At 42.1% G+C, this 22,805-nt stretch overlaps 1 protein-coding gene across 10 annotated transcripts in view; it reads left to right on the forward strand.

The window, feature by feature from the left end:
• Depdc5 (DEP domain containing 5, GATOR1 subcomplex subunit) overlaps window positions 1–22,805 on the forward strand; it is a 119,186-nt gene that overhangs the window by 40,415 nt on the left and 55,966 nt on the right. For all 10 annotated transcript variants that reach the window (XM_040746870.1, XM_040746869.1, XM_040746871.1 and 7 more), the window contains exons 21-24: window positions 1,438–1,658; window positions 8,748–8,951; window positions 12,096–12,231; window positions 13,793–13,887. In XM_040746870.1, the coding sequence (XP_040602804.1) occupies window positions 1,438–1,658; window positions 8,748–8,951; window positions 12,096–12,231; window positions 13,793–13,887 (656 nt within the window). The remainder of the gene's footprint in view (window positions 1–1,437; window positions 1,659–8,747; window positions 8,952–12,095; window positions 12,232–13,792; window positions 13,888–22,805) is intronic.

Below are 22,805 nucleotides of genomic sequence, written 5' to 3' on the forward strand. Positions count from 1 at the left end.
TGCTGGGAATTAAACCCACTGAGTTATTTTTCCAGCCCTTATATTTTATTTTCTTAGTAGTCTTGTATTTTTTTTCTGAGTTTAGATTTTGTTTTATTTTCCCCATATTAGAATTGAACTTAGGGCTTCAGGCATGCTAAACTCCCTTATGTTTTGAGATGGCATCTCAGTGAACCACCCAGGCTGACTTTGAACTTACTGTAGCTTGTAGCTCAGATTAGCTTTGAACTTGCAGTTTTCAAGCCTCAGCCTTTGGAGTGGGTGGGATTATAAGCCTGTACTAACAAGCCTGGCTTATTTGTTTCCCTGAGACAGGATCTTGCTCCATAGCTCACACTGCCCTAGGCTGACATCTGGTGCTATTTAGGGGACTCAGTCATAGCTATTCGGGGGCTTTTCTTAGCGATTTTTATTTGTTTCTGTCTCTTTTTTTAGATTTATTTTAACTTTTTATTTATTCGTATTGTGTTGATATGTGTGTTTGTTTGCCACAGTGTGAGCAGGTACCCACAGTGGCCAGAACACTGCATTGGATTTCCAGGATCTGGAGTTACAACAGGTGGTTGTAAGCAGCCTGGTTGATGCTGAGAAGTAAATTCAGGTCCTCCGGAACAGTAGCAAATGCTGTATTACTCAGGATACATTTAAAAAAATAATTTATTTTAACTGTCTTCACATGAAGTGCCTGATAAGGACAGAAGAGGGGATTGGATCTCACAGACTGTTGTGAACCCACTGATATGGGTGATAGGAATGGAACTTTGTCTATCTCTTCAGCCCAACTCAGTATTCATTTTTGTATGGTCTGGAGAGATGGGCCATTAGTTGAGAGCACATACTGCTCTTCTGAGGACCTGAGTTGAGTTCCCAGCCCCAACATTGGCCCTATCACAATTTCCTATAACTCCAGTTCTAGGAGGGTCCAATGTAGGCATCTGCAATCACATGCACATACCTTTCAGCCACACTGACGCATACACATAGCTAAAATAATAAAATACTTTTTTTTCAAAAAGATTCTTTTCTTGTTTTGATTCACTGTAGCCTAGGATGATCCTCCTGCCTCAGCCTCTGAATTATCAGGTTTGCATATAAGTCACCATGACTCCCCCCCCCCCCCCCCCGAGGTGAAATCTGACTTTGTTTAAGCTAGCAATATTTCCCACTTTAAGAGTTTTAATATTGGTTTTCTGAGTATATGTAGCTGATGATCATCATTGATTTTGTTTGTTTGGTTTTTTGAGACAGAGTTTCTCTGTGTAGCTTTGGAGCCTGTCCTGGAACTTGCTTTGCAGACCAGGCTGGATTTCAACTCACAGAGATCTGCCTGCCTCTGCCTCCTGAGTGCTGGGATTAAAGGCATGCACCACCACCGCCTGGCCCTCGTTGATATTTTAACTCAGAGTTGAAGTGTCTTTGTCGTCTCTTTCGTGTCAGGTCTGTGAGAGAGCAGGAGAATCATAATCGCAAAAGTGCCAGTTCCTGTGATGTCTCATCCAGCCCTTCCCTACCAAGCCGTGCACTGCCCACTGAGGAAGTGAGGAGCCAGGCTTCTGATGACAGCTCCCTGGGCAAGAGCACCAACATCCTGATGATCCCTAACCCCCACCTGCACCAGTATGAAGTCAGCAGCTCGTTGGGCTACACCAGCACCCGAGGTCAGAGCGCTGAAGCACAGACAGAGACTGGGGAGGTCTGGGCACAGTTTCTTTTCAGTCTGTGGCATGGGAGTAACAAGGTATTGGAATGGGATATAAGTCTCATATTTTAGTTATTTCCATGCCAGAAAATGGGTACAAATTATATTAGGTATTGCATATGTATTATACTATTTTTGTCTCTAATCTTTAGTACATCATCTACAGAGTCTTTTTAGACCTAGGGTCAAAATTTGTTATTTTCTCATCTCAATTTGTGCCATACTTAAAATAGCTGTGTCCTCTGTATTGACTTTGCATATTTATGCCTTTTTCTTTGCAGTAATGGAGATTAAACTCAAAGCAAGTGCCATACTGCTGAGTTATATCCCAGCTCTTCTTGCATTTTTTAATTTTGAGGCAGGGTTTCACCAAGTTGCCCAGGCTGTTCTTGAACTCTCCCTATAGCATAGATAGTCCTTGAGCCTGCCATCCTCCTGCCTCAGTCTTCAGAGTTAGTTGCAGTTATAAACCATGTCACCAGGCCCAGTTCATATTTAAATCCATGGATTTTTGTATATATACATTAAATGAAAAAAAATTTGGGTTGAAAAAATATATATTTTAAAATATTTGTACTGGGCTGGAGAGTTGGCTCATTAGTTAAGAGCAGTTGTTGCTCTTGCGAAAAAACTCAGATTTGATACCCAGCACCCGTATGATGGCTCACGACCTGACCTCATCTATATCCCAGGTGCAGGGGAATTCAGTGCCCTGTTCTGATCTCTGAAGGCACCCAGCATGTATGTGGTACTTAGACATACATGTAGGCAAAACACTACACACACACAAAGAGTTCATACAGAATATAATCATACTCTTATCCTTATTGTCATTTCTTAAATAATATAGTAAATATTTACATGGTATTTATGTTGTATTAGTTGTTTTAAGTATTATAGAATTATTTGAAGTATATGTATAGGTTATATGCAAACACTATCCTTCTATATAAAAGATTTAATATCCATAGTGGGGCAGATGGAAAGATTATTGAAATCAGTCTCATAAACACCCAGACATGACATATATTCTCTGTCCCTCTCTGATTTTATTATGCTTAATTTTTATTTAATTTTTTAGCCTTTTAAATGAATTGGTCTAGCTGGGAGTAGTAGTGAACCTTTAGTTCTGTCACTGGGGTTGTGGATTTCTGGGAGTTGAAGGCCAGCATGGTCTACTTAGTGAGTACCAGGCCAACTAAAGCTACAAGTAACACACAGTAAGAACCTGTTTGTTTGTTTTAAAGTTGGCTTAATTCAAGGTAATAGGGACTTTAGAGTATAACAAAGATAAAGCAACAGGTTCTGGTGGGACTCTAGACTGGGTTTACTTCAAACTCATAGTTCAGTCATGTGGTGGTGGTGGCTCATATCATTGATCCCTGTACTCGGGAGGCAGAGGCAGGTGAATCTCTGAGTTCAAGGCCAGCCTGGTCTACAGAGTGAGTTCCAGGTCAGCCAGAGCTACACAGAAAAACCCTGTATTGGGAAACAAAAATAAAAAACAAAAATTCACAGTTGATGTAAGAGTAGCTAAATGAAATGAAAACTAGAGACAATGAGCCATTGTATAAAATTTATTACACTGTACAACAGATTCCAGAATAATACTTTATTCTAGCTACCTGTTAGTGGCAAAAGATGTTATAGCAGAAATTCATGTGTTTAAACAGGAATGAAAGAGGGTCATTATCATCTCGGGTACAAGGAACAGCTTAATTTTGCCAGATTTCTTTCTTTCCTCATTTCTTTCTTTTGATTTTTTGAAACAGTGTTTTTCTTAAAGGCCTGACTGTCCTGGAACTCATTTTGTAGACCAGGCTGGGCTCAAACTGAAGAGATCCACCTGCCTCTCCTCCCCAGTTCTGGGATTAAAGGAGTGTGCCACCATAACCTGGTTTTTGCCAGATTTCTTAATTGCTCCTGAGGCTGCTGCCCTTTCCTGGGGCCTTGACGGTTAGCTTCTGAGTTTCTTCTGCTCCTGTCGTTTTCAACTTGAAAGCCTTGTTTTCCTTGTCTGTCTCCTTAGCGTGCTCCTTGTGCTGTTTCAGGGGTTTCCTTTTACCACTTCTGAGACCTGATCTGTGCCTCTGGTCACTTCCTGTGTTTAAGTTTTATTTATCCGTGTGGGTATGTGCTTGCAGAGGTAAGAGATACTGGATGCAGGCTGGATTTACAGGCACTGTGAACTTCCTGATGTGAGGTGCTATGGAACAAACCAGGGTCCTCTACAAGAGCAGTTAGTGTTATTAATGACTGAGCCATCTCTCCAGCTCCTCTTCTTTCTTAATCTGTCAAATACTAGGGAACACAGGTGCTGCTCCTCCTTACCCTGTTTATACAGCTGCAACTCAACTAAAGTTTATGGGTTCTTCTGACTTGAAAAGAATGCATGGGTGCTGGAAAGACAGCTCAGAAGTTAAGAGCACTGGCTGCTCTTCCCAAGGTCCTGAGTTCAATTCCCAACAATCACATGGTGACTTACAACCATCTATAATGAGATCTGGTGCCCTCTTCAGGCATACATGCAGACAGAAAACTCTGTACGTGATAAATAAGTATACCTTGTTTTTTTTTGGGGGGGGGGAGGTGGTTTGAGATAGGGTTTCTCTGTGGTTTTGGAGGCTGTCCTGGAACTAGCTCTTGTAGACCAGGCTTGTCTTTTTTTTTTTTTTTTTTTTTTTTGGTTTTATGAGACAGGGTTTCTCTGTATTGTTTTGGAGGTGGTTGGTCCAGCCTGGCCTCGAACTCACAGAGATCAGGCTTGTCTTGAACTCACAGTGATCCACCTGCCTCTGCCTTCCGAGTGCTGGGATTAAAGGCCTGCACCAACACTGCCCAGCATAAATACATCTTTAAAACAAAACACAAAAACAAAGCACAACCAGCCAGGCATAGTGGCGTATACCTTAAATCCCTGTAGAGTCATGTGGATCTGTGTATGTTCTAGGTCATCCTGGTCTACAGAGTGAATTCAATGTTATCTAGGGCTACAAAGTTGAGATCTTGTCTCAAAAAAAATATAAGAAAGACAATAAAATAGACTTAAAAACCCCTTTTTATTTTTGCCAGGCAGTGCAAAACAAAACAAAACCAAAAACACCTTTTATTCTTGAAGCAAGTTTGAATTCATGGGAAATACTAAAAGGTTTACAGGAAGGGTTTGCATCTTTTGCTCTTCCTAATGGTGGCACTGTATATGACTAGAGCAATATCAAAACTAAGAACTTAACATTGCTATAATTTACAGAGTGTATTCATTTACACCTGCACTCATATGTTTTATGTGTTTTTAATCACATAAAAAATTTATCTTGCCTGGACATCTATAGCTAGGCCTGGTGGCACAGTCCATAATCCCAGCTCCTGGGGAGGCTGAGGCAGGAGGGTCACAAGTTCAGTACCTCTCTGGCCAATTGGTGGTTCAAGCCCAGCCTGAGCAATGAAGAAGCATTCTCTTAAAAGGAAAACCCAAAAGGTTAAGTTTTTGGGAATGCAATTCAGTGATAGAGCGATTGCCCGGCTTGCAGAAATCTAAGTTATATCCCCAGTACAGCAAGACAAGACAAAGAGCCTCCCTTGTGCCACTCGTTAGAGCCATCCCCTCCATTAACCATTGTCCTCCATAATATCATTACCTAAGAATATGTAGATGGGGGTTGGAGAGATGGCTCAGCTGTTAAGAGCACTAATTGCTCTTCCAGAGGTCCTGAGTTCAATTCCCAGCACCACAATGTGGCTCACAACCATCTGTAATGAGTCTGGCACCCTCTTCTGTCATGCAGGCATACATGCAGGCAGAATACTGTATACATTAAATAAATCTTTAAAAAAAGAGTATGTAGATGGGAAACATATCCGTCCTCATTTGTGTTTATAGCCTTAAGAATGTTATATGCAGAATTGTTCCCTTCTGCTCTGGAAGGAGCCCTAATAGGAAAGAAAGTTTTCCAGGACACAGTATATTAACAGGGGAAACTTTGATCTTGTGGGACTTTAAACAGGACACATTTGTCAGTTAGGAGTCATGAAGCTATGCCTACGGCCTATGAATATTTTTGATGATTAGGTTTTTTTTTCAATTAACTGAAAGCTTGGAATTTCAAAAGAGACAGAAGCAGGTATTTATTTACATAATTAGAGAGTATAACCTATGTCACCTATATTAACTTAAATTTTACATTTTCTATGCAAAGAATGATGTTTTAAAATGTTCTTTCTTGCTCTTTTGAGACAAGGTTTCATATAGTCTAGACTGGCTTCACATTCACTTGTATCCTTCCACAATGTGAGTTTGGAAAACAAACTTAGTGGCAAGTGTCTTCACCTGCTGAGCCAACTTATTGGCCCCTTTTTGAGACAATCTCATTTTACTATTCCTGGGGTTAGCCTTGAATTTACAGCAATCCTCCTGCCTTAACCTCCTTAGTGCTGGGATTATAGATGTACACCATCCTATCCTGCTGAGTTTCCGCTTTCATTTCCATAATAATTAACTAGGCCATATTTCTTACTTGATAAATCAAAGCACTGATTCATTAATTTACAACATCCATCAAACTGCTGGAGTAATCTGATTAAGAGAACAAACAAGGGTACCATCATCAAAGCAAAGGCTTGCACACATCCAGCAGAAATTGACTGGGGAAGTTGAGGTAATCCATTGGAAGTTCTAATTCTGTCCATAGATGAACTTTTGGTTTCCTGTTCCCACCACAATATGTTCTTTCTTTTTTTTTTTTTTTTTTTTTTTTTTTGAGACAGGGTTTCTCAGTGAAACAGTCCTGGCTGTCCTGGAACTCCATCTGTAGACTATTCTGACCTTGAACTCAACGATCCACCTGCCTCTGCCTCCCAAGTACTGGGATTAAAGGTGTATGCCACCATTGCCCGGCTCAGACTGGTCTTTTAGTTGGCTGTTTTCCTGCCTACTACACCTCATGATATTGGAATTACACACATACACCCCTCTGTCTAGTGACAGGATTTTTGTGGTGATTTGACTATTCTATAATTTATGCAAAATTAGAATATTACTCAAAGGTGAAATATTACAATGATTAGAAGGTTTCATGCTAGGTATTAGACAAAGGGAATGGAAACATTTATTTAGAACTTACGTGTGAATGGGTTGTATATTTAGAGAACAACTTTGTGGGTACATGGGAATTCATGTGTGGAGGTCAGAAGACGACCTTGGATTTTGTTCTTCAAGTTCCTTCCACTTTTTGTTTGAAACTTGTGTTTTGGGGACTGGCAAGATGGCTCAGCTAGTAAAGGAATTTCTGTACAAGCCTGGTGTCCTGAATTCTATTCCTACAACTCAAATAAGCATGAAAGGAGAGAACCAACTCCAAGGGATTTGCCTTTGGTCTCCACATGTGTACTTTTACACTCAAACCCCCACACTCTGTGTCAATAAATAAAATGAAAAAGCATGGCTTTTGATTAGCCTGAACTTTGCCAAGTAAGCTAGGCTAGTTGACCAGTAGCTCCAGGTACCTGTCTTTACTGTCCATCTCTTTATTGCTAGGATTACAAGCATATGCCCCTGAACATGTTGGTCACAGAGATCCAAACTCAGGTCTGCATACTTGTAGGTCAACACTGAGCCATCTTCCTAGGAATTCTTTATTCTCTTCCTTTTTAAAACAGGGTCACATTGTAACCTGTGCTGGCCCCAAACTCAGATGATCCTTCTGCCTCAACCTACCAAGTGCTAAGATTATAGATTATAGGTTAAAACATTCCTTGATGCCATTTTAAAAAATGTTTATTTATCCCATGCACATTGGTGTTTTTCCTGCATGCATGTCTATGTGAGGGTGTCAAATCCCCTGGGACTGGAGTTACCATTTGGGAGCTGCCATTTGGGCACTGGGAATTGAATCTGGTCCCCTGGAAAAGTAGACAGTGCTCTTAGCTGCTAAGCCATCTCTCCAGCCCTCCTTGATGCCACTTTCTAATCAGCATAGTTGGTTCCTGAATATGGGGTGCACAAAAAGGGACTTGGTTCCCATGGGTTTCAGTTCTTAGCTCCTTAGATCAGGTTATATAGCTTGCTGCCTCCATTTCTGTTATAGGCTATTGCACAGGACAGATTGAATCTAAATATAATATTTCCTTGCCTGGCCAAGCATGAACACATTCTTTGTTCTTTTTCCTTAGGAACATTTCTTCAGTTTCACACAAAGACATGTAATTGTGTATAACTCTCTCAGTACACAGGCTCAATGCGGGGAGCCTCTTAATCATTGAGGAACTCAGTATTCCTTTTATCCCGTACCATCATCTTCAACGTTGCTTTCCAAAGTTGCCATGGAAGAGGAAAAGATAATGGAGATGACGCTTGTAGATAGCTGTTGTCTAGTACTTGAATGGGCTAAATATGCATGTTCTTTTGGCTACAACTTGTGTCATTTGGTTTCAGTGCAAATGGAGAGGGATTCTAGCTTTGCCTGCTCAAAATCAAGAGGGTCTAGTGACCCAGTCTATTCACCAAACATAGCTTTCTTCTGTTTATCTGTCTGTCTGCCTGCCTGCCTGCCTGCCTATTTTGGCAGGTCTTACTATGCAGCCTTGGACAGCCTGTAACTCACTATGTAGATCAGGCTGGCCTTGAACTCAGATCTGCCTGTCTCTGTCTCCCAAATACTGTGACTAAAGGACTTTGCTATAACAGTTGGCTCAAATATTTATTATTATTTTTTTGCCCACATAGAGAATATATTCACTCCATTCCCAAGACCTATCGTTACTCATTGCATCCAACTCAGTGTTCATAGGCATGTATCACCACCACCCTCATCATCTCCCCAATGCCCCCCAAAATATGGAAATCCATTTAGTTTATGTGTGTCTTCACTGGGTCAGGTCTCCAAAATATTTGAAAAAATAAGCAAATCTAAGCATTTATAGTTTCACAATTTTACTAATTTTCTGGTATTTATGATGTCCTAGATTTTTGCTAGTCTTGACTCATACTTAATTCTGATTTCTTTGTGGGTTTGTGCTTTGTCTTTCTGTTCAATTCCGTGATTGCCAGCAGATGTCCTGGAGAACATGATAGAACCACCACAGCGGGACTCTAGTGCACCAGGAAGGTTTCATGTGGGCAGTGCAGAGTCCATGCTGCATGTTCGACCTGGTGGATACACACCTCAGAGAGCGCTGATTAACCCTTTTGCCCCCTCAAGAATGCCCATGAAGCTCACATCCAACAGAAGGCGCTGGATGCACACTTTTCCTGTAGGTAAGTTGGCTGCTCAGCAAGGAACCTTGGGCTGTAAGTTCCTAGCTCTGGTCCTTAGCACCAATAAACCGTGTGCCAAGTGCCTCAGTGTCCGTGAACCTCTTGGCTCCTCCCATGAGGTGGACATGCCTGATGGGCTTTTCACAGGGTGCTCAGAAGATCTTTGGAGACACACTTGAGAACAAGTTTTGTTTGTAACTGACCAGCTTAAGAGCTATGGTTGGTTGGTTGGTTGAAAGGGACTATGCTTTACATCAGCTTTCCTGTCTCTCATTTTCACCCATTGCTCTCTACACTGCATTTATGCTACTTTGTCATTTCTCAGCGATCTCTGAGGGATGAAGAAAGAAAAAAGCAATTATTTTTACTTCACTTTTTTTCTAGCCCATCTTTTTACTCTGTTCTAGCCTCAAGCAGTAAGGGCTTATAATGATGCAGTTAAAAGTAAACTTCAGCTTAATGGTTCTTGCTGGGCCAGGAACAGATGTAATAGGTTCCATTCTCTCTCTCTCTCTCTCTCTCTCTCTCTCTCTCTCTCTCTCTCTCTCTCTCTCTCTCTCTGTGTGTGTGTGTGTTTATGTGGGTTTTTTGTTTTATTTTGCTTTTTTAAAATAGGAACAATCTTACTGAATGATTAGAAATGTCTAGTTGTTGTCTTTTACATTTGATTTTACTGTTTAAAGTTAAATAAAAAAATGTGAAATATATCTGATTTATTTGGCTATAATTGGAGGCCATTCCAGATCTCTTTTGTCCCTTGTCTCTGCTAGAATCACGCAGGTTGTTTCTTTCTGGTTTTGCTCTCTCTTTTGTTATTCTTTCCAGATTTATTTTGAGGTATCTCTGTTTCTCACTTTTGTACTTGCTCTTGCTTTTTATTTATTTTTGAGACAAGGTCTCAGATAGCCCAGACTAGCATTGAGCTTGCCATATAAGGAGGATGATCTTGAATTTATGATCACCACAAACACAGCCTGTTCATATGATGCTGGGGATCAAACCCAGATTTTCCTGCTTTGTGCAAACTAGGCAAGAAATGTCTCAGTTGAGTTACATCTCCAGTCCCAGGCTGAAATCTTTCTCTTTGTGTGTGTGTGTGTGTGTGTGTGTGTGTGTGTGTGTGTGTGTGTGTGTGCGCGCGCACACATGCATTCATGCTCACACTGTCTCTCTTGCACACTCATGCTCATGCATGTGTGTGCATGTGGAGGCCAGAGTGTCTTCTGCTCCTAGTCTTGGAAATAGATGCCCTTATTGAACCGGAGCTCACTGATGGGCTAGACTAGCTTTCCAGCAAGCCCTAAGAGTTCTCCTGCTCTACCTCCCCAGCCCTGGAGTTATAGGTACATATTGTTATACCTACTCATGGTGCTAGGGATCTGAACCCAGGTCCTCATGCTTGCCCGATTGATTGAGCCATCTCCCCAGCCCCTAGGTTAAAAACTCTGAAGCCGGCCGGGCGGTGGTGGCGCACACCTTTAATCCCAGCACTCAGGAGGCAGAGGCAGGCGGATCTCTGTGAGTTCGAGGTCGGGCTGGACTGATAGCCTCCGAAACAATACAGAGAAACCCTGTTTCGTAAAAACCAAACCAAACCAAAACAAAACAAAGAAAACTCTGAAGCCATAACTTTCAGCTCTTTGTGCTTTTCCAACCCTACCTTCATGCCCACGTTACTAAAAACAAAACAGCAACTAGTCACTGTTCATTTAGTTTATCCTCTTGAGCACCTGACCGTCTGATAACTGAGGCCCTTCTTCACCAGGCAGCCCAACCTCCTGGGTCCTCATTCCCATCCTCAGAGGCTCTTTCCCTTCTCACCCAGTCTCATGATCTCCACACACTTTTAACTCTTTCACCTTTGGTGTTCATAGATGTTTCTTCTACCCAGATTAATTTTTTATTAACCTTTGAAAACTTACTTAGCCTTCTAACGTGTATGTTTCCAGGAAATGACTTTCAGTGGACATGACTAATTCCGCCCTTTCCTACTCTGTCTTTCTTGTGCTTAAGCACCTAGATTCCTACAGTCACGCTGTTATTTTCTGGCTTTTCTTTTCCAGACAAGGTTTCTCTGTGTAGTTGTTTTTTCACTCTTTGGGGGCCCACCACCAAGCTCCCAAATAAATACACAGAGATTTATTCTTACTTATGAATGCCCAGCCTTAGCTTGGCTTGTTTCTAGCTAGCTTTTCTAACTTAAATTAGCCCATTCCTCTTCAATCATGTTTTGTCTCTGGGCTTTTTACCTTTCTTTATGCTCTATACCTTTCTTCCCTTCTCATTCTGTGGCTAGCTGTGTGGTTGGCCCCTGGCATCTTCTTCTTTTCTCACTCCTTGCTTTCCTCTCCAGCCTAGCTTTCTCCTTCTATTTATTCTTTCTTCCTGCCAGCACCACATATTTTTCTCTCCTACCAAGCTATTGGCCATTCAGCTCTTTATTAGACCATCAGGTGTTTAAGGCAGACAAAGTAACACAGCTTTACAGAGTTAAAGAAATGCAACATAAAAGAATGCAGCATATCTTTCAGCATTAAGCATATATTCCACAGCATAAACAAATGTAACACATCTTAAACTAATATCCACAACATTTCTGGGTAGCCCTGACCTGGAGCTCACTTTGTAGCCTTTAACTCAGAGATCTGTCTGCCTCTGCCTCCCAAGTGCTGGGACTAAAGGTGTGTACCACCATGCCCATCTTGTTATTTCCTTTTTTTTTTTCTTTGTGTAGTCTTAGCTGTTCTGGAACTAGCTCTGTAGACCAGGCTGGCCTCGAACCTGCAGAGATCCACCTGCCTCTGCTTCCTGAGTGCTGGGATTAAATGCATACACCGCCACTGCTCAGCATGTTATTTCATTTTTATTTTCCCTCTCTTTTCATCTTTTTATCCTCTTATACTTGTCTTTTCTCTATGGCATCTCCATAGTATTCATGAAACTGAGAGTCCCAGTTTATAATCCCAGACATAGAAGAGCAGAAGAGTCCTCTGTGGGAGCCTGCAGGTCCCTTGTATAATGTTCTTCTTGCTGTGCTCTTTGTCAGATCTCTCCAGTGTCCCAACAGTTGGAGAGAAGGAAAAGTATGTTTTCGTGTGCTGCGTGAGCAGTCAGGTCAGAATAACAGGTTCTTTGTCTGGGCAGGACCATCTGGAGAAGCAATCCAGATCCATCATCAAACCCGGCAGAACATGGCAGAACTGCAGGGCAGCAGGCAGAGGGACCCCACCCACTCCTCTGCAGAGCTGTTGGAGTTGGCATATCATGAAGCTGCCGGAAGGTGAGGATTTGCACAATGCTCTGGAATGCTGGTGAAATGACACATTTGTGACTTAGAACTCATTCGTTCAGGCCCCTCCTTTTTTAGCCAGCATCATTACCATCCCTGGGCAAAGGGTAAACACAAGCAGCCTGATATTTTTCTTGTAATATTACTAAGGCCCTGCTTTATGTTTATTTTGAGCTTATAAACCTTGGTCACGGATCTTAGGGTTTGCTTCTGGAATGCTGGGACAGGTGATGCATGCTGTTGTCTTAGATAGCTTCCCTCTGGATTGAGATATTGGTTTTTGAATGAAAGCTCTGAATGTCTTATGAAGTATCTGAAGAGTCAGTATAGGAAGAAAGTCATTTAAGCCTTGATGAGCATGACCCTGGTTTAAACCTGGACTTACTGGTCCTAAATTGCTTTAGGAAGCACTTTATAAAAAGCAGCCTTGTATGATGATATTTTGTTTATGATCTAACAAATAAAGCTTGCCTGAAGATCAGAGTGCACTAGTTTGCCATAGAGGCCAGGCAGTGGTGGCACACACCTTTAAGCCTAGCACTCTAGAGACAGAGTTAGTTCAAGGCCACCCTGAGCTACCTGAAATTGATTCAGTCTAAAAGAGAAACAAAGCTCACACAAAGATGATCCCAGGACTTGGAGTGACATGCCTTTAATCCCAGCACTAACAGGCAGGAATGTTATGACTGGGTGGAGAGGAGTATAAGACGGGAGGAGACAGAATCTTTTTTTTTTTTTTTTTTGGTTTTACGAGACAGGGTTTCTCTGTATTGTTTTGGAGGCTGTCGGTCAAGCCTGGCCTCGAACTAACAGAGATCCACCTGCCTCTGCCTCCCGAGTGCTGGGATTAAAGGCATGCGCCACCACCGCCCGGCGGAGACAGAATCTTATTGCAGTCTGAAGATGCAGTCTGAGGCAGGAAGTCTGAGATTTCATAGAGATGGATGCAGTCTGAGGAGTAGTGCAGTCTAGGCAATCGGTCTGAGGATTCATGGGATGGATCACTCCTTCGGTCTGTGGTAGAAGTAAGAGCTGGTGACTAATCTTTGCTTGTCTGATCTTTCAGCACCACCCCCTCCCCCAATAGCTGACTCTGGGTTTTTATTATTAAGACCAAAGAGAATTCGTGCACTAGCCTTGGCCCCTTCTTTGGACACTGGACATCCTCTTTGCTGGAGGGTGTTTATGTGGAGGTCTGAACAGTCTGTGACCCTCTTTACTAGGTTAGCTCTGGTACATACAGTCAAGCATTTTATATCATTTCTTTGTTATTAAGGGGGAAGCATAGGGAAGAAAGGGGAAGTGGTATAGCATGGTGGTGGGTGAGCAGCCAGGGTGTCTGGGGCTGGCACACAAATAAAATTACCACGTATTGGTTTGAGGTATAGATCCAAGGGTTGCCAGCCTGTGTGACTGAATATTCAGGCCCGTTTTTCATGGGTCCTCCCTTCTCCACTTACCCTCTCCCTACACACTAATGTACAGGGTGAGCAGGAAAAAAACATGACGATCAATATTAATTAAGCTGGGTGGCTGACTTTGTTCTCTGCAGGCACAGCACTTCCCGCCAGCCCGGTGACAGCATGTCCTTGAACTTCAGTGGAATGGAAGAGCTTTCTGTCAGCCTGCTTAGCAACAGTGGTGCAGGTAACTCATCCAAGAAGTAATAGAGTTGGGATGCTCAGAGCAGGCTCACATCTAGAAGTGACACACACAAAGGCCAGAAAAGCAGACCGTGTCTTTTTTTAGGATCTTTTCAGCCACAATTTAGGGTGACCTATTTAGAAGCAATTCTGTATAATGCATGGAATTATAAATGGGCTGCACATTACATTTTTAGCTGAGAACATGTTGGTCAAGACATATTTATCATTGTTTCATAAGGGAGTCTTGTCTGAGAGCTGTGGGTCATTGAGAGTAGCTCCAGAGACTAAGTAGGAATAGTTTGTTTTACAGGTGTTGGGATTGCTAGGCCTGGGGAACAAATGCACCCTCATATAGAAACAGTCCATAGGGGAACATTATGATTTCTGACATAACATCACAAAAGAGAAAGATGTCTGTGGGTAGTGGCATATACCTTTAATCCCAGCACTCCAGAGGCAGAAGCCTGTGAGTTTGGGGCTATCTTGGTCTGCATAGTGAATGTTTAGGCCAGCCAAAGCTATATAATAAGATACTGCCCAAAAAGAGGGAGGATAGAGGGAGGTGATCCAGTGACGATAAGAAGTATCTCAGACTTAAAGGGATAGAATTGGTTGGATGGAGAGTTAGAAGGCACAGATTTCAAGTGCAGATGATGGGAGGAGTACAAGCTTGTTCTTTGTGGAAACAATATCTAGTAATCACAATAAGGTACAGATTACATGGTCAGTTGAATGCCTAGAGATACAGAGATACTAGTCTCACAGCTGTGCAGCCATCCTCATTTGAGAACTCTGCTCAGAGTGCCTTTTAAGGGGAACATGCCTTTAGATAGGTTTAACAAATAAAGCTTGTCTGAATGTAAGAGTGCAGAGCAAGGCACTGGTTAGCATAGAGAGACCAGGCAGTGGTGGCACACACCCTTTTTTTTTTTTCTTTTGAGACAGGGTTTCTCTGTGGCTTTGGAGGCTGTCCTGGAACTAGCTTTTGTAGACCAGGCTGGTCTCGAACTCACAGAGATCCACCTGCCTCTGCCTCCCTATTTCTGGGGTTAAAGGCATGCACCACCAATGCCCAGCTGGTGGCACACACCTTTAATCCCAACACTGGGGAGGCAGAAGCAGGCAGATCTGAGTTCAAGGCTACCCTGGACTACACAGATTGAATCAGTCTAAACGAGAAACAGAGCCAGGTGGTGGTGGTGGTGGTGGTGGTGGTGGTGGTGGTGGTGGTGGTGGTGGTGGTGTCTCACACCTTTAATCCTATTACTTGAGAGTCACCCACCTTTAATCTCAGCACTAGGGAGGTGGAGACAGGAGTTATATGGCTGGGCAGAGAGAGGAATATAAGGTGGAAGGAGACAGCATTGTATTCAGTTAGAGCATTCAGTCTGAGGATTCCTAGAGACAGGGTGGCCTGTTTGGTCTGAGGATTTGGTAGAGGTAAGAACTAGTGTCTGACTGCTCTGCTTCTCTGACCTTTCAGCATTTACCCCTATATCTGACTCAGGGTTAGTAAAAGTTTGGGGCTTTTTATGTCATATATTTAGGGTGCTTAAATGTTACATGGCTGCAAGATTTCCTAAAGTGCCTACAGAATGTTACAAAGGCAACATTTCTATTACTTTGCCAAAATAGGAAGCTTAAGTTGTAGGAACCAAATTTTGAATTTTCCTGGCTTTAGGGGGTAGAAGGTTACTAAGGGGGGTTGCTCTGGTTTACCTAGACTGTTCCTTGAGCTAGCTTGACTAATGACCAGAAGCAGGAAGACTTACTTGAACCTAGATGGTAGCAGCCAGCCCCAGGATCTACCCAGAAGAGCCCAGTGACCTGGAGAATCTCAGAGATACCACATGATGCCCTGTATGTAGGTTTTGGGATTTTACTTTGCAGTTGAGAAAGGAGTGAGCTTTCAAAAAGTCTTGATTTGAGGATGCGTGTGGAAGGTGTGTAGGTGACATTGTCATATCCTCTTAGCTGAGAGTTTCCTGGTGCACTTGTGCACACAGATAGGCAGGCATTGGGAAAGCATTTGCTTGCAGCCAAGCTCTCTGTCCCACCCATTTCCTTCTTGGGCTCCTAAGTTGTCAGTCTGCCTAACTGATGGACGGCTCTGCTTTTGCCATTCTTCTACCTGCCCTTCCTCCTCTCCTGCCCTTTGGTTCTGCTTCTGGCTTTTGTTCAGGCCTTGGTTGTCTCTGTTCAGGAACGTCACAGCAGCTCTTCCTGATCTGTTACTTTCTCCTTCAGGGAACTACCATGCTGTCACCAATGAGGTATTGCAAAATGCAGATCTAACCAGCCTCTTCCCACATGCACAGCCTTCAGTCGCTCTTCCTGGCTTTTGACACCAGTCATCGCCTGTTTCCTCTGTCCCTTCGTGTCTTCACCTGACTTCACTCTAACGGCATGTTGAATGCGGAAAGAGTACAAGCTGTTAGAATCTTAGGACATGAGACTCACTCCACCTCTAATGGGAAGTGAGTGCTTTGGGCTAGTTACTAACTTCTTATACCTCAGGTTCTTCATTGTGAAGGGGATATTTTGAAAATAGAAACAAAAACTAAAAGTAAATGACAGCCCATATGAATCATTGAACAGTGCCTGGCAGTCATGGATCATCAAAGATTGAGAATGGTGTTAACAGAACATGGGTTTTTCTTTAAATCCCAGCTATTCTCTTCCTTTTTCCCTGTGTTGTCTTGTCCTCCCTGTGTAGAATATGCTCCTTTCCTGTCTGTAAGCCTGTGCTGCCTGAAAACACCCACTTCCCCTGATGGTTCAGCTCCAAGTGTGCCTCCTTGTTTGAAGCTTTCCCTTGAGATTTCCTTTCCATCTCGTGCTTTCCTAAGAGATGTTAGACATGCTTCCACACAGCTCCTGATCCCATCCCAACTGCACAGCTTGGTACATCGTGACCCCTCTGCTTCTGTGTCCGTCTTTCCGCTAGACTTAACGTGTTTATTGTTACTTGTCTCTCCAGAGTGTTTGTCGTGTTTATTTACAGATGAAGTTTTATTTCAAAGACCACACTGTCTTGTGAGAAGCTTTAGAATGACTTACAAAATTATTGTTTAATTTGTACTTGAGTATTTTGTGTGAATGTGATTCATTCTACAGTGTTTAGCTTCTTAGAAACTGTGGAGTCCTTTGGTTGTTTTTCTCATTGGGGTGATATAGTTATATGGGGTTACCCTTTTCTTGTCTGTCCCCTTATGACCTATAACATAAGTTTTGAGAAGGGCCAGAGGTCATCAGAAAGTGGTCTATAACTACATGGGAATTGAGTTTCAAGTTGTAACCTAGGCTACCTGATAAGTCACAGGTAGGAACACAGAAGGAAATTAGATTAAATCTTCATAATTTTTATTCCCATATACAATAACCAATTAGTGCCCTGTCTCTCGTAGGGTCTATCTAGAAACTCATCTTTGTTGTCCTAGTCTAGCCTAAGGTGTCGTTGCCTTTTACTTGGATGTAGTGGTCTGTTAACTGGTCTTAGCTTTCTCTTTTGCTCCTTCTTATTTATTCATGCTTGTGTGAGTATATGAGCATATGTTGTGGGGAGATGCACAAAATTGCGCACATGCAGAGGCAGGAAAGGTCATCAGGTGTCCTATTACTCTTCATCTATATCTTTGTGGCTGGATCTGTCCTTTAACCTGGGACTCACACCTTCTCGTTTAGGTTAGAAGCCTGGGGTCCTTCTTCTTCACCCCCTTGGAGCTGGGGTTACAGGCATTTGCAGGGAGGAGTGCCTGGCTTGATGTGGGTGCTGGAATCTGAACTCTAGCACTTATAATTACAGAACAGTGTTCTTAAGCACTGAGGCATCTCTGCAGCCCTTTATATTGTTTATATAACAATAACAGATTGACTCAGAGTAAATATTCTAAAGTAGAAGTCAGATCATGAAACTTACACAAAGCCCTCTAAGGGCTTCTCAACTAACATTTACTAGCTAACGCATTGCAGTCACTAACAGAGACCCTAGCGTCATATTTCCCTGGTTAGCTTCAGATCTCAAGTGTTTACCCTTATGTTTCTCTCTAGTGGTTCCCCTGATAGCTCAGGCACAGTCAGTGTCTCAGTCCTTTCTCTTGCTCTCCCCTCTGCTGTGTTCTTGCCCCAGTGAGCCTTAGGGCTAAAATCTCTATGTCTAAATTTGCCAGACAATGTTGTTTGAACTTGTTAACCTGTGTAACTACTACAGTGTCCTCTTTGGCTCTCAGTGCCCTGGATTGGATGGTCACTTATGTGATCACCCTCCTACCCTACCCACAGCTTGCTCCCTCTCTTTTTTCATGATCAGTTTGTCACTACTTTGGTTTCTGGATCAACCTTGGGGCCTTGCACTTTCTAGCCAGTTTCTCTGCCACCGAGCTGTGCCCAGCTCTCTCAGGTCTTCACAGAGTTACGCTCCACCCCGCACTGTACACATCCCTGATGTTTTTCTATAGTGCCACCTGACTCCAAGTCTTTTTTTTTACTTCTTGTGTTTGTTTTAAGCACTGTTAGAACAAACATTTTTGTTTTGCTCATTCTGTATTTCCAGAGCTTTAGGTAGTTCTAGCACAGAGTACATACTTGAAAAATGTGTGATAGATGGTGCCCTTTGTTTTCATTTGCAGTGCTGGCGATCAAAGTCAGGGCCTTGGGTATGTTACATGCTAAGCCAGTGTTGTACCAGTGAGCCCCACCCCAACATAATACCGTAATTGGGAATTTCACACCGTGCACCTCGATCACACTCACTTCCCTGTCCTTCCATCCCAGCAATCCAGCAGAGGCAGTCAGATCTCTGAGTTCAAGGCCAGCCTGGTCTACAAAATCAAGTTCCAGGACAGCCAGGAGAAGCCCTGTCACAGAAAAACAAAAACAAATTATCCCTGTCTTGGAACAACATAGAGTTGAAATATATAGCTAATAAACATTTCACTTACTAAAGACAAGAGAAAGGGCAAGAAAACCACTTCTGTGACCTTATCTCTACCTCCCTTGGCTTGAAGCTTCTGCCATCTGCAGGTACCCAAATGTGACTCAGACGTCCTGCGTTTGAGCCTGATTCATATATGAGTCATGCTTCTCAGGAATAGTGTTTCTGTGGGTTTCCCTCTGGCTCTGCAGGGTTTCATTGTAAGCACGATTCTGAGACCTTGTAGCTGTGTTGTTTACTTCTTTCTGTGCTGTCTAGAAGTGTCAAGGCTGTTAAGGGGTCTTGGCAGATCACTGTTTTATTCTTCTGCCTTTTTACTTTTTGGTACTGGAGACTGAAGCTAGAACTTTGTGTATACTAAACATCTATCTACCTGAATTATGTATCAATAACCTATTTAAGCAATAAACAGGAATGCAGTGTAGCTCAGTTGGTGCAGTGCTGGATCCTGGGTCCCGTCCCTAACACTGCATGGAAGACTGGGTCAACAGTTAGATAGAAAACTAGCTCAGTGGCATCTTCGGAAATTCTTATCTTACAATGTCACGTCAGGGCTTTTAAAAAAATTCTCTAATTTTTAATATAATTTTATTATATATGTGTGTTTGTACATACATACATACATACATACATACATACATACATACATACATTTTTCTTCTTACCCTGTAGGTTCTTTGTGTTTATATTATTACTTCCAGTTTAGTGTTTGCCTGAGATTCCTGATTGTGTGAATGAGTGGGTCTCTGCATCTGTATCTGTTTCTTATGCCTTTTTAGAACTCTGTTTGTTTTGTCCTAATCTGAGGAGTTGGTTTTTATTTTATTTTATTGTTATTCTTTGGAAGCATGCTTGTTTTCTAATGAGAGATGAAAGGGGGTGGATCTAGTTGGATGGAAGTGAGAAGGAGCTGGAGGGTTAGGGGGAAGGAAAACCATAATCATGGTATATTATGTGAGAAAAAAAATCCTTTTTTTTGAGACAGGTTTTCTCTTTGTGTCTCTGTAGACCACCTGCCTCTGATTCCAAAGTGCTGTGTTTCAGCTTTTATTTTCAATAAAAGGGAAAAAATTCCAAGTAGAGAAAAAAAAGAAAGAAGAAGAAAAGCTGGGCTTGGGGGTTAGAGTTGGCTCAGCAGTTAGGAGCACTTGTTGTTTTTACAGAGGACTGGGGTACCCATAACTGACTGTAACTCAAGTTCCAAGGGATCTGATGCCCTCTTCAGACTTCTGTGGGCACCAGGCATGAATGTGGTGCACAGTACAGACATGCATTTAGGCAAAACATTTATAGAATTGAATAATAGATAAGCAAACAAACAAACTGGGCTTGGTGGTACAGGCCTATAGTTTTGGCACTGGGATAGAGGAAGAAGGATTTTAAGTTCAAGGTCATCCTCGGCTACATAGCAAGTTTAAGAATAGCCTGGGTTACATGAGACCATGTCTTGAAATATCAAACAAAAACCAGTATAGAGTCATTTCACTGTTTAAGTAACTGTTTCCTAAGTGCATACTCCTGTGGAATCTATTTTTATGTCCTTACTTGCCTTCTGTATATGGTGTTTAAAGTGTCTATTCAAATATTTTGTTCACTTATTTTTTGGGTTGTTAATTTTCTCCTCTTGATTTTTGAGAGAACTCTTCATAGTCCATATTACGTGATTTTCTAGTGTTTTCTTCCAGGTCATTGCTTCCCTGCCCCCCCCAAGATTTCACAAGGAATTTATAAATATTTGTTATCGTTAAAAGGGATTCAAGTGATACAGAGATATATGGAGTAGAAGATGCAAGTTCTGGGCCTGGAGAGATGCCTCAACAGTCAGGGCATGGGATACTTTTACAAAGGACAGGTGTTTGTGAGGATCTGATGTCCTCTTCTGGCCTCCATGTGCATCAGGTGCACATAAAATACACACATATATGAGTAGGCACTCATACACATAAAATAAATAAACATAAAAAGACAGCAAAGTTCTGTTTTTCACCTACCTCCTCCCTTAGCTTTCTGTTTGGAGACAGTTTATGTTAGTTGCTTTTGAAGCTCTTTTCAATCCTTTTTTTGTTGTTGTTTGTTTGTTTTTTGCTTTTTTCTTTTTCAAGACAGGGTTTCTCTGTAGGTTTGGAGCCTGTCCTGGAAGTAGCTCTTGTAGACCAGGCTGGCCTCGAACTCACAGAGATCCGCCTGCCTCTGCCTCCTGAGTGCTGGGATTAAAGGCATGCGCCACCACTGCCTGGCCTTCAATCCTTTTTTATAGTATGATTTTCTGAAAATAGGTATGTTTTCTAAGTGATGTTCAATTAGTTATATATGTGTTTCAATTAGTTCCATTATTTCATATTCAAGTTTCATTTTAAATATTTTTCAGACTATTTTTATCTGAGTAGATTATTTGTTATTCAGTTAAATGCAGTAAATTTTTTTTTTTTTTGAGACAGGGTTTCTCTCTGTAACAGCCCTGGCTGTCCTGGAACTCACTTTGTAGACCAGGCTGGCCTCAAACTCAAAGAGATCCACCTGCCTCTAATTCCCGAGTGTTGGGATTAAAGGTGTGAATGCCTGACTTTATGTTATAGTTTTTTTAATTATTAATTTATTTTTTTCATTCCAATCCCAGTTCCCCCTCCCTCCTCTTTGCCGGTTCCCCCAACTCCCCCCTCACCTCTCCTCTCTTCCTGGGAGAGTATAAGGCCTCCTCTAGGAAGTCTACTAAGTTTGTCCCAACATCTAATTGAGGCAGGACCACGGCACCTCTCCATCCCCACACCTCTGTGTCTCGACTGAACAAGGTATCTCTCCATATAGAATGGGCTCCATTAAGTCAGTTTGTGCATTAGAGTTAGATCTTGAAACCACTGCCAGTTGCCTCATATATTGTCCCAGTCACACCATTGTCACCTATATTAAGGGAGTCTAGTTTGGTCTTATACAGGTTCCCCATTTGTTAGACCAGAGTCAGTGATCTCTCACTATCTCCAGTCAGCTGATTCTGTGGGTTTCCCCATCATGGTCTTGACTCCTTTGTTCATATTATCACACCTCCCTTACTTCAATTGTACTCCAGAAGCTTGGCCCATTGGTTAGTTGTGGATTTCTGCATCTGCTTCTGTTTCTGGAAGAGGGTTCTAGCTTCTCTGGGGTTGTGGATTATAGGCTGGGTATCTTTTGCTTTATATCTGATATCCACTTATGCGTGAGTACATACTGTATTTGTCTTTCTGGTCCTGGGTTACCTCACTCAGGATGTTTTTTTCTAGTTCTGTCCATTTGCCTACAAATTTTAGGATGTCATTGTTTCTTATCACTGAGTACTCCATTATGTAAATGTACCACATTTTCTTTATCCATTTTTCAGTAGAGGGTCATCTAGGCTGTTTCCAAGATCTCACTATTATAATAATGTTACTATGAACATAGTTGAGTAAATGTCGTTGTGGTGTGAATGTGCCTCCTTTGGGTATATGCCCAAAAGTGGTATTGCAGGTAGGTTGATCCCTAATATTCTGAGGAATTACCATACTGATTTCCACAGCGACTGTACAAGTTTGTATTCCCACCAGCAATGAAGGAGTGTTCCTCTTTCTCCACATCTTCTCCGGCATAAGCTGTCATTGGTGTTTTTGATCTTAGCCATTCTGATTGGTGTAAGATGGAATCTCAGAGTTGTTTTGATTTGTATTTCCATGATGACTAAGGATGTTGAGCATGTTATAGCCTATTTTTAAAATGTGCTTTGGTGTTTTGCCTGCATGTATTTCTGTGTGAGGATGTCAGATCATGGAATTACAGACAGTTGTGAACTGCCATGTGCATGCTGGGAATTGAACCCGGGTCCTCTAAAAGAGCAGTCAGTGCTCTTAACCACAGCCATCTCTCCTGCCCCTTTATGTTATATTCTTAAAAGCAATGTTTTGGAAAGAATTCCAGAAGGTAAGGTTAAACAACAACTATATGTATTTAGGTTTTATGTTTGCTAAAAATTGGTT

This window comes from Mesocricetus auratus, unplaced genomic scaffold, assembly GCF_017639785.1.
Source record: "Mesocricetus auratus isolate SY011 unplaced genomic scaffold, BCM_Maur_2.0 Super-Scaffold_100006, whole genome shotgun sequence".
NCBI classification, from domain to species: domain Eukaryota; kingdom Metazoa; phylum Chordata; class Mammalia; order Rodentia; family Cricetidae; genus Mesocricetus; species Mesocricetus auratus.